The following is a 20,301-nucleotide window of genomic DNA, read 5'->3' as shown; positions in this document are numbered from 1 at the left end:
CGAAATTTGAAAAAAACATTTATAATTCTCCCGAATTTGATAAAAAATTGATCACAAATACCTTATTCGATAATGCTAATATGATTAAAGATAGTTATGAAAGAATTGATCAACATCGAGGCTTCAAAAAGTGAGTATTTTGAAATATTTTTTTGATGAAACGGCATGTCTAGAATGCGCTAAAATCACATGACCGCTCCCTCCCACTTGCATATTTGTAAATTAACACCGCTGGGTAAAATAGCCTAAATAACATTGCTAACAAACTTTGCGCTGACTTCACCAGGGTGAATAGCGATTTTATGTCGTAGTGCGAAGGGATTTTTTTTGAAAAAAAGCAAGCAGAAATTCAAAACTCTTTATTTGATTACTCTTGAAAAGCTAAGTCTAAAAACGTTAAAGCTTGAAGAAGGCAGTCACTAAGATCATCTTTCTTTTTCTCGGCGATGAAATAATCGACCAAACTCTGAGGTACTACGGCATGCCATTTCTCATCAAGCCATGGTTCCACCATTGTCGAATTAGCAGCTAAAATTGTACGCACCGTCTCTTTTCCGTATTTTAAACTAGAAATATTGTCAAAAAATTCCGAACGTGACTCCTTCAGACGCTGTACATTTTCAGATTTTTGTATCATAAATGAAATCAAGTCAACTGCTGCTCTTTTCTTTTTCATACCAACGGGCAGACCGAAATGACGAGCGGTAATCACTGGATTAATGTCAAAAACTAACTTATCCTTCAGAAGACAATGAAGCATCGCTTCCATTATTCGAAGTTGAAGGACAAAAGGGAACATAGCTGGATCAGCACGAGATGCACGATGACTTTGTAGTTCGATGATATACAAATCAACTTCGGGTAGACGCGACACCACCTGCTGTACCTTAGCGTCATATTAAAAAAAATTCTGTTTACAAAATCAATTTCTGTTCAATTTTCAATAAAAAGTTCAATTAGAGCCACAAATTTGAAGGTCAAATTCAGATAATGTTTTTTTGAATTATTCAAGTCTGTTGAACAACAAACTAAAAAAATTGTTTCGTTCGAGCTTAATCAATTTAACGAAGGCATGTTGATGATTTGAAATAGCCATTCATGTTTCATGTTTATTTATAACGTGTGTACGAATTTGACCTTCAAAACTATCGATTAAAGTCATTAAACTACGTCAAGCGGCATATACACATGAGCCTGTGCGCGAGACGGAATGCTTATTATTATATATGTATGCAGGATTCACACTATTTCTAATTAAGTAATTGTCAATGAAAAATTAAGCCCGTGGGGAGTTGTAAATAAAATAAAATGTTGTGTGGTATTATATTATTTTAACCCCAGAAACGTGATCTGAAATTTACAGTGAGAAAATTCTAGTAATTTTAACAAAGGTTTCGACACTTGCTATCAAATTTAATCTCTTTTAAAAGCACTTTGCTTTAAAAGCGCTTTCCGCCCGGTATATCCCTGGTCACTAACTATCAAATTAACAGTCAAGTTAATGTGTCAAACTGACGTGGACGAGAGACTCAACTAATTGAAATTCGATTTTGGCTTTGCCATTATAGTAGGGTGTTTGTGGCAGCTTTTGATAAAAAAATCGAAACTGACAAAAAAATTTTGTGAAATGGATTTTTTTTTAATACTTTTGTATTTTCAAGTTTTCGAATTTTTATGATAAAATTATAATCATCAGCCGAACAAAGCCACAATTCGGCAAAATTTACCGTCAGCAAGCGCTCATACGCAACAACAGTTACCAGTCTTCTTTAATCGTTTTTAAACAAAAGTCGTTTTTTTTTGGATTTTGCAATTTTTTTCGTAACGAGGCAATCGAATAATTTCAATCGCGCCCCAACTTTTCAGGTACAAATACATTGACCCGAGCACTTTAAAAGAAAAACTTAAATCCGAAATGGAATTCGGAAAAATCAATTGGGAATTTTTTCAAATACTCACTGCTTTCATAAAATCGACAGGACTGTACGATTTTTGGATTGTTACAGACATTCTTTCCCAGCCAAGAACACGTTTATTTCGATCAATGTGTACATACGCTGTATTACTGACGCCGATATCAATGGAGACCAAACTCGATATTGTCTAATGAATAAACGAAAATTTTCTGCTTTATAAAATAGCAAAAATATATCTGTCTTCGTTACTCTTAGCTATTGCTAAAATACATGGGTACAAAGTTTAATAATAGCTATTATTAATATCAGAACTTTGTTTGAAAAATTTTTACATACACACATTTTTGAATAATAATGAGGAACTAGGCTTCATTGACTTTTCAAATATGGCCTGCTTTAACATTTCAAGCAACTACAAGACCAATACCGAAAGATGAAAAAAATTAGCGACTTTAAAATTAAATTGTTTGCTATAGTTTTTCTAAAAACAAAAAGTATTCCATTTACACAGAGAATTTATAGCACTGAAAAATTAAATAATTTCAAGTAAAACACACTTCAGTTTAGTCATCCATATCTTCATCTTTTGTATTTAATGATAATCAATGTCCTCTCGAGCAATATCTGCGCGTACTCAAAATGGTATCTTCATATATGAAAGAAGAGATATTTGCTGTGTTTGTAAAACTAACTCATCGCAAACACAAAAAACATCTTTTATTTCTTTTATGACAAAACCGATCGTTTAAAAGCAAATATTTTAATTTGTCATCCAACATGTATTGATGATTGATTAGGAAATTCTCTTTAGCTACTTGACTAAATTAATCGAGCTCAGACCTGTTTGCAGAGATTAAAGTAAACTCAACTTTGACCAATTCAGCGCATAGCGTAGCCAACAAAGGTTATTTACCTAGTCCAGATATTTTAATTTTTCTAATTTTTCTGTGTTTACTTACTATGAAAACGACAGATTTCTAAAGAAATTAATAATAATATAGCTCTGAAATTTACATAGCTGGACCAAGACACGTGGACTGACTACGCAACAGCTCATATTGTTATTATTTCATAAAAAATAATCTTGTTCTAAATTCTGATCCAATTAATGACGGTTCGGAGATCTTCTCTGTTTCGTCGAAAAAATCTCGACAAGATGGTATAAAAATGTTTGACATTCATAAATAAAATCCTTTAAAAATTATTTCTTCCAAAAATAAAAGGCACAACTCTCAACTGTCTGCCGGTAGTTCCTTCACTAATCTATTTCTTGTTCCATGAAAATATCAAATATATAGTGCTTTATTTTGATGACCATTGGAGTTCACATGCGCCATACGTTTATCAAAATATTGGCCTAACTCTATTTACAGTTCGTCAGCTTTGATGTTGAAGTCGTGCACATGGGCTTTTAACGAGTTATCATAATGTAGGTTAACCAAAAAGGATTCACGACCGAACGCGCGGCGTATATCTCAGCAACGCATCTAACTTCATTGCCAGTTGCAAAGCTAGCTGCATGGCTACAAGAGTGATGTTTTTAGTCAGCTGCAGATTTATTAGTACGACGTCATAGATAGCAAGCTGCTCAATACGTTTTTTATTTATGGCTTTAACTAAATTTCAATGCGATACTGTTTGTCCAAAGCAATGTATATAAATACTCCATGTTATTTTTTTGTCTGGTTGTGGTATTTTGAATGATTTTGACACTACAAAAAATTGTTTTTATAAAATCATCTTAAAACTGTTAAATTTTCACGAGATGTTTTTATTATTTTGAACGCTATCAAAACGTAGTGAATGCAAGGCGTCCGTGTTGTGGCAAAAATAATCCTTGGTACACCACGTGCGAGCTAATTGTAAAATTGATGAAATGCTTTGCTGGAGAGATAAAGTGAAAAGTTGCTTTCGTATCTGCGGCGTCCTTTTACTAAGGAATAATTTCGTCTGTTTTCACCAACGAAAAATACATCTCCTCACACATACAACAGCTTGGCAGGTCATGATTAAACGCATTCTTAATTCATCCCTAGACTTTTGTTAATTTACAAAAATGCTTGTTCTTATTTGGAGCACAGAATTGGAAATAAACAGAAGGCCAACTAAGGGGTGCAATGTGTCCCAGATATTTTATGCGCTTATGTCAGATCTGCCATTACTCTGGAAAGTACTGTGGGTGTTGGTATTATAAATTACATAGTACAATGGAATATTTGTGTAAGAAAATCGCGCTTTTAACAGTTCTCTTTCATCAATGGTGGGAATCTTGCTCAGTAATTGAATTTTAATAAGTAAGGCACAATTTTGATGCGATAAAAGTGATTTGACTACAAAATAGGCAAATTGGCAGTATTAACATTATATTTTGATGTTCTTAAAACTAGAACGAAGATTTAGAAAGTAAACCTCCACAATGTGTAATTAATGTTTTTGCACAATATAATTATATACAAATTCCTTTGCCAGTACTTGCCAGAGTACATGCGCCAGGACACTGACTTCAAAGGCTCCGACACTAAGTTTGCCTTCTGTTCATTTCCTATTCTGTGGTTTGGAACGAGCCCGTGAGAAAACGAAAGCAAAATGAATTGCCATCGCCGATTAGCGCTTACATAAGAATTTCATAAGTCGGCGAGTGTTATAATTGTTCAAGAAGGCGAACCGAATTCAACTTCTACAACAGCTTCGGAGCTCACGATTAGATGAAATTACAACAATTAAAAATCGCGTTCACTTGCAGTTAATTGTTGTAGTTCTTCATCACCCATAGAATTACAGCATTTACCACCATATGTGAACTGGGCAAAGTTTGTGCAATGTGTAGATACCTGAAAGAGTCAGATAAAACACAAAAGTCACCCGTGATCGCCATGTTCTAATTTTGCCGCACATTCTTTGTTTCGTTTGTAATTGCAGACATAAAGATGATTTGTGATAACAATGCCTCCACATGTGGTCGCGTTATTGACGTCGTCGCGCAGCGTGTCGTTGTAGGGCTTCCTGTGAGAATCCCTAAACCATATCTCCATGTACACTGCACATGAGACAGACAATGTAAAAATATTTCCAACGTTTTCAAAGGCTGTAACTTGCTTGAACAAAGCTGGTAAAATCAATATATGGCTTTCTCCATGTAGGCTTAACATAATCTTCAAAAGCTACACATTTATGTGAAATATGTCATCTTTGAGTGGAACCGAACCGGTTGTATTACGGAAACTTAGGTTAGAAACGGTGCTTTTATCTTGATCAAAATAACTTTCAATTAATGCGTTTTCATTTTCACTATTACATTTTACAAATATTTCCATTTCCGTTTTGGTCTTATGTCACATGCATAAAATAATATGTTTGTAATAATATCTTCATCCGGTTTTATTTTGTTACTACTATTATCATTATTGACCGCTACGTTATAATCATTATCTTGGTTTTCCTTCTTATTTCATTACCTAAAACAGTATACATTCTCCAGGCTTAGGAAAACATTGTCATCGCTTATTATAAATTAAAATACCTTACAACAATGCCATTGGTTATGAATTTGCAAAGAATAAAATCATACTAATGCATATTATAGCTCTATAGTAACACTATTGTATATTATACATGCACATAAATACTTATAACTCTATTGGCTTAGGCCAATATCAGTTCACTGCACTTAAAAGTTCGTACTTTTGACAAGATTTGCAATGCAAATAGTAGACAATATTAGGATGTCGTCTCAAGCATTCCCTGTAAATTATTTTGATTCACTCGAGATATTGCTACTTTTGCTGCATTCCTGTAATTACTTTGTTCCACTCGCATTATTATTTAGTTTCGAATGCTGCATTCCCTGTAAATTATTTTGATTCACTCGAGATATTGCTACTTTTGCTGCATTCCTGTAATTACTTTGTTCCACTCGCATTATTATTTAGTTTCGAATGCTGCATTCCCTGTAAATTAATTTGATTCACTCGAGATATTGTTACTTTTGCTGCATTCCTGTAATTACTTTGTTCCACTCGCATTATTATTTAGTTTCGAATGCTGCATTCCCTGTAAATTAATTTGATTCACTAGTGTTATCATTCAGTATTTGTGACATTTCATGCCGTAACGTATTTTGCTCCTTTCGCCTTGATGTGAATACTTTTAATTTATTCACAAAAAGATTTATGCAAAAGTTAGTCGGCACATTCACCTAATTTTGACTGCTTGCCAGCCTAAAATACTTTCTACTTACAGAAATATGTATGTAACTTTAAATACAGTGACTATTTCTCTGAAGCTGTATGGATGGATAACGATTTTAGTACAATCTTTCGTAGTAATGCAAATGTAGGATAATGTGTACAGTGGCGGATCTAGTGTAAGTCAAAATAATTTACTGCAGCACCTCAGAGGTACAACCACTGGAGAAAAAATATTTTTTAGAAATTCAAAACCAATAGTGTTTTTCTAAAGTACTTTGAATTTAAAATTGAGCAGCATAATTTATTTTGACTGACGCTGGATCCGCTACTGAATGTATATATGAATAACTGTCTGCAAGGGTTGTCAAAAATTAATTGAGTTTCAATTAACTGCAATTATTTGTAACCAATTAATTGATTGGACAAAGCATCAATTAAAATTAATTGATTGGACAAAGCATCAATTTCAATTAATTGATTGGGCAGACCAATTTAATTGCAATCAATTATTGACAACCCCTGACTGTCTGCACTGCAAACCTAATTTTTACCATAATAATTACAATTATATGTTTGTAAACCATTTACTTTAATTCCAATTATGTTATGATTATAATATAATTATTATATTACTATAATAAAAAAAATAATAGTGATAATGAATGATAATTATCAATATTATGTTTCTCTGAGTATATTGTATAAATTTTCAACAATCATATTTACTAATATATAAATGACCCTTAATTTTCATTTCATAAAATTAGAAGGCATTATCCAGCAAATTTTTGATCGAATTTTTGATTGCCAATAAAAGTTAACATTCGGAGTTCGGACAACACCTAGTATTGTCGAGACCATTTTCTGCATTTCATATAAAAGCCTTTGTGTTTGTTTTAGTTTCCTTTGCATCAAAAAAACTCATTGACTTTTTTTGTCAATTCTTTCATTCTGTCATTACAACATCCGACTTATATATAACTTCAACATGATAACGTTAGTGTCGCTCACGGGGTTCAAAGCACAATTGCTGATACTTTTGTATTGTTTTAATTCCTCTTATTCTCCATATTTTCTTCAGCAGGACATGTCATGTCCACCATCTCAATCTTCTGTCCCACCACCTCGATCCTCTGTCCACTCCACCAACTCAATCCTCTTCGGTTTTACACACAGTGCAAGGTCAGTATGTATTGAAAATCCTATCGGTTTTACAAATTGTAGTACATGGTCAGTATGTATTGAAAAATCCCATTGGTTTTTCGCACTTCTTTCTCTAGTCCTGGCTTAGGGTATATGTTCATCAAAGTTTTCTCTTTACAAATCTGCTAGAGAATTTAATTACTCTTCTCCCCGATTGTGTCTCCTTTTTGTTCTCTGTTTTTGCTAAATTCTTGGCCTTCACCAACGATATGGTTGACACTTTCATTGACTCTTCTTAGACATACGACATTTACTGTTTTGTTGAGTTTTAAAGATTTTAGTTTCTACCACAGATTTTTTGTCAGCGCTTATTCATGCGCTACCATGATAGCTGTCCATCTATACATTTTCATTTTGGAGTCACAATGTTGCTTAACTACAGCTTTTGTGGTTAGGGAACAGTTAAGAAACGGCAAATGACCTGCCTGCTTTGCTCCCACTGTTTGCTTGAAAAACAAGCCTTTCAGACGCGGAAACCAGGCTCGACCACGTGTACTCCACTTGTTTGTTCGACATGGGTACGAACACATCTCTTCTTGTTTAGTTTCTTGTTTTTTTTTTCCTGCAAATTTTATAAACATTTGAATTTCAAAGTTGTCTGCTAAAAGCTACATTCTGTGTTTTGCCAAATACCAAAACAGGCAATATCATTGCCCTTTTTAAAGAGTAAATTGAAGTAACGCTGCTAAATTTGCATTTCGCCCGTTTTAAAACTTTTCAACAGCCTTCGAGCCTCCGAATTTCTTTCATCTCAGTCGACCTCAACGGCGGTTCATCTAACCAAAACCGGGATTCCCTGACTTCTCCATTATTTCTTCCGTTTGTCGAACAAGTTGTCTACGAGAAATCTTTTCTCTCAAGTCTCAACTGATCTTTTCTCTTTTTCCCGTATTTTGCATTAAAAAATATTCATATTTTAAACGATATAGCTCTTCTGAGCTCGTAGGCAATTATTTTCAAGAGGCCGTTTCATTACTACAGGTATTTAGAAAACGCTGTATGAAATAAAATTACAGCAAATACAAGACACAGACTAAAATATTAAACTACACAGAATAAAAATTTAAACTACACAGACAAAAAATTAAATTAAATTCGCTAACTTATCCATAAGCTATCATACAAAGCGACATCCATTATCTTTAAGTTGCTAATATTCAGTCAAGCGCTGCAACGCGGATTTTATTAATGCTTGGGCATTTTATTTTTACCCCGGAGTCCATTTCTAACTCTTAACTCAATCTTATATTATGTGGTTCAGGTTCAAAGTTCATAGTCATAAATAATATTTATTATATGATATATAATAGGAGTATAATCATCATTTTTATCGACCCTATTCAGGTTGGAACAGTAGGGGTTGTCAACTTCAATCGACCCCAGGTAAAGTAATAATTGTCTTCAATGTTTGTCATTCAGCAATGACCTTGATTGAACTATTCACAATACTATCTATTCGCTAGCTATAACGTCTACAAACCATTCATAATCGTTTTTGTTGCATTTCTAAAGAGTCAAAGCGTTCTTTGAGTCTGTCGAATCGATATGCCAGCCGAAAAAGCATAAAATCGTCGCATACATCATTAAATAAATCGTCGCATACATCATTAAATAAATCGTCGCATACATCATTAACTAAATTGTCGCAATATTGTCGCATTAGTCGCATACATCATTAAATAAATCGTCGCATACATCATTAACTAAATTGTCGCAATATTTTCGCATTAACTCGTATCGACGATTTTATGCATACAACATAAAGTCGTCGCTTATGAATAATATCGTTAAATATTGGTATAGTCCTGAGAAAGACCAACCTGGACGATCTACATTTACAAACGTGTAACGATCGTTAAACATTGTTAAGCAGAAACAACGTTCACCTCTGTGAGTCATCGGTCATATAACTTTCATAAGATTTTATACTATTTATAGACGACAGTGATAGCTACAAAGTCCGTTTAAAGCAAACAAAAAATTTTAATTATGCCAGCGTCGAATTTGTTTACACGCCGCGAGCCACTAACAACAAACAGATTTAGATCTCACAAGGCGACGTTAAAGACGATTTTGGTTAAACGAGGCGATCTTGATGGACCATATCGTCGTCTTTACAAAGCAAACTGAAATATTTTTCTCATTCATTAACAAACACAACAAGCGTTTGAAATTTTATACTGCCTGGTTGACACTAGTGACATAACGATATTACATTCATTACATTCCTAGTGTTGATTTGTTTGTAGTGTGAGCAAAACATTTTATTTCCTTATAAAGTAAATGGAAATAAAAATCCAAAAACATGTTATTTCCTTATGTCGACATGTTCCTGTCATTGTGCTGCTGTTATGTCGATAAAATATTTTGTTAACACTACAAACATAATAACACAAGAAGTGTGATGATACTGTCTTTTGTCACTAGTGTGAACCAGGCTTAATTTAGTCGTTTGTTTCCATAGTTGCAGAGAATCTATGTAGGCTGAACAGTAGGAATACAATCGTTCCTTGTTGATCGAAAGAGAAATGTGATAAGTTACCATTAACAAACAATTATAATAATTTTGTCTTAAATTTTATTCACAATACCAGTACTTTATGGGAATTCAATATAAGATATGCAAAATTAAGAAACTTCAAAATCCATTACCAGGCTACCTGCCGACAATTTTATGTAGTACAAAATGAAGCATACACCGAATAAGTAGAGCGTCAGTTGGCTTGTAAATATAGTCTGATGATGAATTTGTAACAAATTCGAAATATAACTATTCAAATAAAAATTGTCTTGTTTACTTAATTATTGAGTTAAATGTGAACTTTTTATTAGCGTACCTGGGCTAGTCTCAATTCTTTTTTAATTGCCCGAAAAATTACCAAATAGGAATTTTTCTCCGAAACACGGAAAAATTTTCCCGGAAAAGTCGATATCTCAACAAATTTTTTTGGCTCGTACGCTCTGTACGGCTGTGTCTCTTGATATTTAAGATTAAAAATACGAGGTTTGATTACATACAAAGTAGATATAGCTAATATTTCAAATGGCAAATGTCTTTGAAATAAAGACGAATAATTACAAACTCTAAGCTCTCAAAACCCTTATTTCTAACCTCGAATATCAAGAAAATGAGATGTCTACGTTCGGAATTTCGTATTTTTTAAAGTTGCCTTCTTGTCGTGGTTATTGGATTTCCGAAGGCAAAATTTGTGTTGCTTTTTATTGTAAACGTTATGTATCGTGGTTAGAATTGCTTGGAATTTTTTTCCATTTGCTAACATGGAAGACCCATTTCTAACACAAAAAAATGAATGCAAGCAACACAAAGTAATCATTTAAGTCAGTTTGGAGGAAGAATATTAACATCAATAAACTCTTAGCGACTGATTCACGGCGAATCGGAATAAATTACATTGTAAAATAGCCTTTAAAAACACGCGGGCGCTGATTGGTTCAATGCTGGAAAAACCCGTGTTTACAATGACATAACTCTATATTTCACCTCGAAAGTCTCGCAGTTTCGTGTTTTGTACGGCGGAAATTTTAAAGTCAAAAATACAAACAATATGTCATTAAAATAAATAAATTTATCTTTTCAATATTAATTTTTATAAAGGAAATACAAAACTCGTTTAATTGTTCCTATCGAATCATAGAAACACTTTTTAAAGTGAAAAGAAAGATCTGAATAATTCTTGATATCATGCAAAAGTCGAGTTCAATAACTTTTTTATCTAAGAAATAAAAATGCTACTGTGTTTGCACAGGCTTATGCAAACCGAGGAGACCTTTTGGAGAACTCGAGAGCATATCAGTGCAAGCCCGATACCAAAGGTCGAGGGTTGCACATGCTCGAGAGTTCTCACAAAACATCTCCGAGGTTTGCATAAGCCTGTACAAACGCAAAAAATATCTTTTTTTCTTTTAGAAAATAACACACTAGAATGTGTAATAAGTGATTTAAAAATTCTCTTTGATTGATTGATTTAATAGGGTGAACTCAGATTTGTTTTTCATAGGCTAATGCAAAAACAGAAATAGACCAATCAGCGTGCACATTTTATTGTGCTTATTTTATAATATACAATTATAAAGGAAGAAGCTAGCTTTCAAACTATTTTGTACAGAAGCCATAAAGTTTTCCGTGCCTCAACAAACAAAAATTTTGGCAGTTCGGTTTCGTCTTTTTCCCTTAAATACTCGATGAACTCTCCTGAATTTTAGTGTAAACCTTTCCGTTTATTTGTACGTCTTTATGCCCCAAAATTCGGGTGAAAATAGTCTGTAAAACGCTTGAAAATGCCGAGCCAGATTCCGCTATTATACTTTTTTGTTTACAATTTTCACATGAATAATTACGTCACCTACAGATAATTTTCGTTATTTTGTACTCGGTAAGACGTTGAGAATTACCTGTAGGCTCTTAGTCAATCACAATCGAGATTGCGTCGACATTGTAAACAAAAGCATATATATATGCAACGTTATAACTTCTTAGAAAAGAAACTGGAAGAACTGCCAGGCAATGGGTCCAGAAAAACCTACCTTTTTCTGTTCATCAGATAACAGACTTGAGAGCTTGTGCTTTTTTTTTCGAACAGATAAAACGCAGTCAGAACTGAGTAAATTTTGAAAAAACACTCTTCCTAAACCTTTCACGGCCGCCAACGAAGCAAGATTTGAAAACGGCCCATGCTTCATTCTGTGCTCGATTATAGCTTTCCCGCGAGCAGGCCCTACACCCTTAGTGCAACTCAAATCGTCCAAGGACTTTTTGTTCATTTGATCCAAAACGAGCTGAAACAATTTTAACCAATTTCCAAGCATTTTAGATGGAATCTTGCAAAATTAATTATTTAATCAAACCTAAATTACCTTAGTTTGTTCATTTGTAAACATTTGTAGCTCAGGATACAGCCTTGGTAAAGCTTCCGAAAAATTTGTTGAAGCGCATTTCAATTGGTTACCGATATAGCCTTTAAATATAATCTTAGACTTCAATAGTTTGATCATAGTGACGACGAGATCTGACGAGTAAATTGCAATATTCAGTTTTAAAATTTCTCCTATCTTTATCATATCGCAGCCATATTGAAATTTATATCGGAGCTTTCCGGTACTTTTCGCAACCATTCGGTTATCCGTCATTTATCATCGTGACGGATGCGAGTTAACGTGATGTAAACAACTATACAAAACATACAGCAAACATGGCAGGTCGATGGCGAGTTTGGGACTCGTTGTACATGGAAGAAGAGTTTTTATGTATATCAAACATTGAGGCATCCCATTCTAATGAAACGGATATTTTGCCCGTCCCAGGATGTAGAAGTATACCTTCAATTGACGTTTTTTCGTTCACCCTTCCGAAAGAGGCGTTGGACTTAGAACACGATTCATCTTCATGGCGAACTCGTGGTCGTGGCAAGTCCCTTGCAGATCGAGCACTTAGATCACGAGAGCTGTGTCGTAGACCTGGCAATGAGATGAAAAACACAGTAGGTTTTTGTGTTATGTTAGGTGGTGCAAGCGAACGGATGCGCGCTTGTCGAAAAGCAAATTTGATTGGTCAATGAGTACAATGTGCTGTCTTGTTTTATAGACCAATGAGGTTTGGTCATAAACAATCGTTTCTTGTAAAATGGGGAATGATTGGTTAATAGTCTAAGACTGACGTAATCTATTCTCGTATAGGCATTTGCCGATTGTGCTAGTAAAAGTGGTATATTATGCTAGTGGCAGTGCTCGTTTTTTGCCCAAATTATGCTCAAATTATGCTCGCTTTTCAAAATTATGCTAATGACCATTCTGCTAAAGATTCTTTTAGTTTTATCTATGCTACTTTTTTAAAAAATTATTCTGTGCACAAACTTCACAACTCACAAGACAAGTTTGAAAATGTATTTTATTAACCCTGGCCAGACGTTCTGGGCTCGGTTGTTCAAAACCTGGGTAACTTTATCCGGTGGTTGGGCCTATACGGCGAATAAATCTGCTATCCAGCGGATAGTTATCCAGCGAACAAAAGTAGGTTGCACAAAGCCTGGATAGTGTGGTGGATAACTATCCGCGGATAGCTTGCTAGTTGCCAACCATCGCGTGTAGCAGAGCACGACACAGTTTGCGCAAGGTTTTGCACTCAAATGGCCTCCAGTTACCATGGTAAAGTATGCAAGTTTCGAGTAAACAACGAACGGTGCGCGCTAACAACAACGAACTGTGCGCGCTGGGTTTCAAAACAAATAAAAACAAATACAGTGAAAACTTAACCATGCAGTTTCTGACAAAGCCCTGGATAACAAATTTAACATTGAATAATCTCGCTCGTTTCTGAACCACGCAGTCCGGCTTGACTTCTCTAATTCGTTCTCCAACAGTTAATTAGCGCTTGTTATATTGAAGCATCACACTTGCTTGCAAGTAATCTGCAAGTGCACGATCTTGTTGATCGTTGAATGAAGCTGCCAGGATGCTGAATACTCTCTCTGCGGCAGCAGACGATGGTTGGACCAACAGTATTTTCTTCACTGCCATGGACCAATTTGGGAGACGGTATGCGTGGGCCTGCCACCACTCCACCTTCTTTTCCTCTTGTTCAATGACCACATCCTGAGCAGCAGCGACGTACTGTGGAAGCTCTCTAATTAGGCCATTGATAGTTGCATCATTGTCGAGGAAAGGGAAAATCCTTAGGGCTTCTATTGTGGCGGGTGTAGGCCTCATCCATTGAACGGCAACTGGACACATGATTCTTAGAGCTTTGAAGGCCGTGACGGTGTCATAGAGCTTCACGTTAAACTTCTGCAAGAACCAAAGTATAGCCGGCTGTACACAAGCTTTTCCCTTCCGTTCTAGATCCGCGGCTCTCTGAGTAGCATCTTCGTTGGCAATTGCGGCAGCAACTGCGCGTACATTAGGAAAGTGCGGAGCTTGGCATGCCTCGGCGACAGCCTTTAACTTCTCGTAGCATGGAAACACAAGGGGCCCGTCACCTTCCAAGTAGTATGTAGCTTTGACAGAATGCTCTCCTACATCAATGGTCACAGCCAACTCGAGCTTAAGCTCGACAAGGCGCTGAGGATCTGAGAGTATAGCTCGAAGCAGTGTCACAATCTTTGGAGCAATGTTCTCTACTTCCGCATCATTCAGGAATCCAACAACGTCTCCAAACTGCTCCAGTAGCTGCCTGTAAACTTCCCATTTTGACCACCAGCGTGTTTCGCTATAAGATTTCGGCTTTCGATCTGTTAGATCCTGCCATGCCAACTTTGCTTTATGGCTGTGACTGAATAAGCGTACCCACAGGTTTCCAAACTCCAAAAGAGTAGGAATTTCCAGATGTTTGCCAACATTATCGAACGTGTGGGAAAAGCAGACAATGTTCAACATCTTTGGGAAGATGAATGCTATCCGATCCAATGCTGCTTGATTGACACTTGCTCCATCCCTCATCGCTGCAAGCAAAGAGTTCGCCTTGATCGCAAATTCAACGCAAAGGGCTTCGTTGAGAACTCTTGCTAGTTCTTCTGAATTCACCGACTTTGGGCAAATGTCAATTCTTATAAGACGCTGTGTTATCATCCACTCATCATTAATAAAGCGAAGGATTATCGCAATAGCCTCACCTTGCCTGGTGCTCCCGTCAAATATCACTGAAACGTCCCTTGTCATATCTTCTCCTGGCAAAGACAGTTCCTTCTTTATTCTCTCAACCTCTTGCTCGAAAATAAGAGAAACATACTGTCCGAGATGCGCACTATGAGTGAGGCGATACCCATTTTTCTCTAGCAAAGGACGTAGCCTGTCTACCTTCCCGATTGGAATCACTGCTTTCAAGAATTCCTCCGCTACTTCCTGTCGGTATGCTTGCTCAGCCAACGGCAGCGTGTTGTCTTTACGAGTCTTCTCTCTGCTGAGTGCCTCGGCTATCGTTTGTTCTCTTAACCTTGATCTCTTCAGCGCATCTTTCCCTTTGGCATGTTTTCTTGAACTACAATGTGATGCTAAAATGCTCTTTTTGGATGATACCATTTCTCTGCAGGCATTGCAAAAGATCGTTGTGCCTCTGACACTCAGGTGCTGATCAGGGAACTGATTAATACGATCTTGCAAAGGGACATTTTTCGCATTAGTGACATTACTCGTCCCCCTCCTTATGTATTTTCCAGTGGTGGATTCGAGGCGTCTATCCCGGGCAAGTTGTGCAGGCTTTGGTCTATCCTCTCTGTTCTCGCAACCTTGTAAACTATCTGGATGTAAGTTCACTGCACTTGACTGGTTTGCCGTGGCGGCCGCCATTTTGAAACGAGCACTGGGAGAAAGACTAAGGAGTCTGGGACCGAGACACAGACTTCCGGTTCCGTTTCATCGAACTCCCGCGGTATCTCAACACAAGTAAAAAAAAATCGAAAAATAGGAGTGGAAGCAACTGTTAATAGTAATCTATCGTTTTTAGTAGCTGAGATCTTCGTTTTCTTGAATTATTCTAAAATTGTGCTATTAAGACAAGAAAATATACGGATTATGCTAGCAGTGCTACTTTTTGAAAAAGGGCAAAAATTATGCTCAATTCCTCAGATTATGCCAAAAATTATGCTAGCACAATCGGCAAGAGCCTATTCTCGTACAAGTGCTACACTTAGGGCTTTCACAACTAAATCGAAGAATTCGTTTTGTTTCCTAATTGGTCTAAAAATTGCAAATTGCCCTATCTCGTAAATTCGCTAAGTTGGCTTTAAAATCGCTTATTCCCCAAATAAAATAACGTTGTAACATGAAGTATTCACTATACGTAGCATACAAAGCATACAAACACTTCAAGTAAAATTCTATAAGCCATGATGTAACATGACTGATTATATTCCTAGACATGTGTGACATAAGGCATGTAAGACATGTCTAAATACAGAACGTGACGTTCAATAACTACCTGCAAGCTGCGAATGACACATGTCGTTCAAAATTTACGCAAAGCCTGCCAATTGAAACTTTACCAAAACTGGAAAATTGTTACATTTTGGGAGAGTTGTTTGGGGGAATTGCTTTTTTTGGGACATTTATGTGGATGTTGAGACTGATGTTATTAAAGTGCGAGCCGATAATTTCGAGCACAAATCAGAAGACTCGCTATTAGCGAGAATAAAATTAATGTGACTTAATTGACGCCGAATCTTCAAGGAAATTGGAACAAAATAACGACAAATCCAAACGAAAAAATCTGACTACTGGATAATTTTGATAACTGTAATGATTATAACTGAAGTTTATAAACTAACATTCGTAAAGCTATAAAATGTGAGTGTTGTTGCTTTGTTTTTGACGTCTTTGAAAATTGACTTTGAGCCTAATATTTAAGCACACTTACATCTTTATAATTAAGAATTAACCTTATAGCAAATCCTGGATAAGAACATTTTTCGTCTGTACTCAGAAAATAAATAAAAACATTGAGCCTTAGCAAATCGTTGCTGGTTTTGACAAAAAAATATTTTTTTTATTTCCCTAAGGCTGCATCCGAAAAATCACAAACTAGTGGGAAGCATTTCATGAATTCGGAATTAAATTACGATGAACTTTTCCCATCTTTAAACGCGTCTATTTCCAAAAAAACTGACAGAAAGCCTGCTGTTCGGAAAAAGACCGAACGTTGTCGAGGTAAAAAAAACAGTAGAACGGAAACTAGTGATGATTTGAAGATAGGGGATGCAGTTGATCAACCAGATATACTTGAAAAGGTTAATGAATCGGAAAACTTCATCAAGACGTCCAATCATTATGTAAAAGGACTTTTGAAAAAACATGATGGCATTATGGCTGGTCGTGTTGACGAAGAAGAAAAAATTAATGAGGAGTATTTGTCGGAAGATGTTCATAATTATGGAAATACTGCAAGAAAGCAATTTGATGACGAGCGGAAAAATTTTTTACCGGAACAAAATGACGGCCTTCACGCATTTCAATGCAAAGGATTGAACAACGATGCAGGCAGCGATGACGTAGAAAAAGAAATCCAATCAAAAGATTTACTGCAGGGTGGATTTTTTAAGAAAGAGCGTGACAAGGATGAAGCGCAGACAGGATCAAATTACGAAACAGAGGAGGAAAAGGAGGGAAAAACTGCCAATGGTTTTCAAGAATGCATGAGTGATAATCATTGCAATGATTTCCTGGACAGCAGCAAGTTTTCTTTTGAACGTCACTGGAGTAGAAAGAATTCAATTTCCCAAGAGAGAACACTTAACGTGTTTATGAACGAAGTTGAAAACAAAACTACCGACAAAGGCAATTGTAGTAACCGCTTACTTGACAACTTACCTGAAAATTTTCATAGCTTTGCGAAAGCAGATATCCAAAATAGTTTTAAAAACTCGATAAGTGTTGCGCCCATGAAAACCCACATGTCACTCAAAGAAACCAACGTGATGTCAGAGGAAGTCCATGTGACAACACAAGAAACCCTGTTGACCCCTCAGGAAAGCTCAGTGACACCACAGGAAACCCTAGTGACACCACAGGAAACCCTATTGACACCACAGGATACCCAGGTGACGAATGAGGAAATCCAAGTTACACCACAGGAGACTCAGGTGACATCGGAGGAAATCCAAGTCACACCACAGGAGACCTTAGTGACACCACAGGAGACCCAAGTGACAACAGAGAAAATCCAAGTTACACCACAGGAGACCCAGGTGACGACAGAGAAAATCCTAGTGACACCACAGGAGACTCAGGTGACATCAGAAGAAATCCAAGTCACACCACAGGAGACCTTAGTGACACCACTGGAGACCCAGTTGACGACAGAGGAAATCCAAGTTATACCACTGGAGACCGAAGTGACAACAGAGAAAATCCAAGTGACACCACAGGAGACTCTGGTGACATCAGAGGAAATCCAAGTCACATCACAGGAGACCTTAGTGACACCACTGGAGACCCAGTTGACGACAGAGGAAATCCAAGTTATACCACTGGAGACCGAAGTGACAACAGAGAAAATCCAAGTGACACCACAGGTGACGTCAGAGGTAATCCAAGTGACCCCAAAGGAAACCCACGTGACAACAAATGAAACCCGGGTGACACCACACGAAGCACAAATTTCTCCACAGGAAGTCCAGGTGACACAAAACAAAACCCAGATGACGAAAGTAAAAATGATCATTGATACTGACAAAAGTAGTACGGATGATTCTGCAGCTGTCGGCACCATGGTTAAAGACGCCGAATCAATAACTTGTGACAATGAAGATAAATACGACGGATTTAAACATGTTACGGAAGACGCTCTTGAGGTTTTATCAACCAGTGATGAGGTAAAAATCTGCCTCGATGGAGCAATCAAATATCTGTCGAAAACAAACTTTTCTAGCAAAAGTTGTTGTTTAACCGTGTACTTCACATATTTTTTTAAGGATACTGGACCTTGCGATGTTTTGATGGAGAATCTGCCGCTGACATTCACTGAAGAGGTAAAACTATGAATAAAAAACGTACCTGACACAAACCTTTGATGTGTAACACCAATGTCTAGTTGTAAGAAAAGAAATGATTTTTATCTCATTTATTCTCTTCAAGGAACTTCGTGAAATGGTTGAACCGTATGGCAAGATGGTTTCTTTTCATTTCACGGAAACGGATAACTCCCTATCGTGTACAATCAGGTCTCTTCTTTCCACGTATTTTTTTCTTACATCAAAACGATTTAAAAATCTTAGAATTAGGCGCGTTTTCTGCGGGTAGTACCATTAAATAAACACCATTAAACAAATTGGTTTGCTGTACTTTGGTTTTTGCAGCACTTTGGTATGCTTTTCACTCCCCCCAGGAAGATTCGGCCAACTGCCCCTGGAATCTATGCGTTATCTAAGTTATGCTGGAGTCATGCGACATATTAAACCTCTACATTGATACATATGGGACACACTCCCGAATAAGAATATTTAATCCCGCATTCGGCTATTAAACATTTGATAAATTATTTCATTTATACAATTTTAATTATAGAATTTCAAACTCATCGAGCGGTGAATTGTTGGCCGTTTCCTTGGACGGTTTAGAGATTAATGGTAGGTCATCCTGAAGAATGTGTTTATTAAAAATGAAATTTAGTCAGACAGGGGGGGAGGAAGCCAGCCCCCCCCAGACAGAAAAACCTGGCTACGCCACTTAAATAAATTCTGTTATCTGACTGTTTCATTTTGTTAACAGGTCAACGCGCGAAAGTGACAGTCGACTGAGATGATGTAGCCAGAGGGCGGGAACCAGACCACTGCCCCACAGACAAAAAAACCTGGCTGCGCCACTTAAATAAATTCTGTTATCCGACTGTTTCATTTTGTTAACAGGTCAACGCGCGAAAGTGACAGTCGACGAGAACGATATTTAACATGAAAAATATTTCAAGATTTTTCATATCAAGTGTTGCAAGTTCAAAGACAACTTGAAATTCAATGTGGAGATCAAGACAATTTTTAGTTAGATCTATTCTAATTGTTATTAATGGACTTCTTTGCTCAAGTTCAGTTGGTATTTCTGAAGTTTTTTGAAGTATAGTTTTGTTTTCGAAGCACGTTTGCCGTATTCCACTATGAAAATCCGAAATCGGTTCGTCAAACGGCCGGAAAACTCCGTTAGTTAATTTCCGTAAAACGAATCTCACACGGTAACTTCAATCATGAATGCACGAGGTTCTAGTAGTTGATAAGGTACATTATACATATAGCACGGCATTTTTCGTTCAATTTGCTATTTATTAATGAGAACGTTTTTAATGCTTGAAGAGAGTCACTTGTGATTCTGACACTGCTTGTAAGTCAAATATTGACTCGATCATATCAATAGATACCGAAGTGAAACATTTCATTAAAATACTAATTTGACAAAACCAGTAGCGTATGAAAATACTTTTGTGTTTACTGACCGCGAGAGCAATAGATTTCTAGAGAAATGAATAATGGTAATCTTTTAAAACTTTACACAGCGGGTTTAAA

The 20,301-nt window shown here is 36.4% G+C and overlaps 2 protein-coding genes across 2 annotated transcripts; one reads left to right on the top strand and one right to left on the bottom strand.

Moving 5' to 3' along the window:
* Positions 1-5: 5 nt before the first annotated feature.
* On the bottom strand, positions 6-12,509 carry LOC124449809 (transcription elongation factor, mitochondrial-like). The gene is made up of 4 exons (XM_047000714.1): positions 12,182-12,509; positions 11,852-12,103; positions 1,960-2,103; positions 6-886 (listed from the first exon to the last, which is right to left on the bottom strand). Exons 1-4 carry the CDS (start codon positions 12,452-12,454, stop codon positions 368-370), a joined length of 1,188 nt encoding a protein of 395 aa, XP_046856670.1. The 5' UTR covers positions 12,455-12,509; the 3' UTR covers positions 6-367.
* LOC124449805 lies at positions 12,478-20,195 on the top strand. The gene is made up of 6 exons (XM_047000704.1): positions 12,478-12,804; positions 16,813-18,624; positions 18,724-18,780; positions 18,887-18,972; positions 19,316-19,377; positions 19,657-20,195. Exons 1-6 carry the CDS (start codon positions 12,517-12,519, stop codon positions 19,695-19,697), a joined length of 2,346 nt encoding a protein of 781 aa, XP_046856660.1. The 5' UTR covers positions 12,478-12,516; the 3' UTR covers positions 19,698-20,195.
* The last annotated feature ends 106 nt before the right edge of the window (positions 20,196-20,301 follow it).

Source organism: Xenia sp. Carnegie-2017, unplaced genomic scaffold (genome assembly GCF_021976095.1).
Source record: "Xenia sp. Carnegie-2017 unplaced genomic scaffold, XeniaSp_v1 HiC_scaffold_23, whole genome shotgun sequence".
Classification (NCBI taxonomy): Eukaryota; Metazoa; Cnidaria; class Anthozoa; order Malacalcyonacea; family Xeniidae; genus Xenia; species Xenia sp. Carnegie-2017.
Note: the sequence above shows the minus strand (reverse complement) of the source record. Positions and strands in the feature narration are given on the sequence as shown.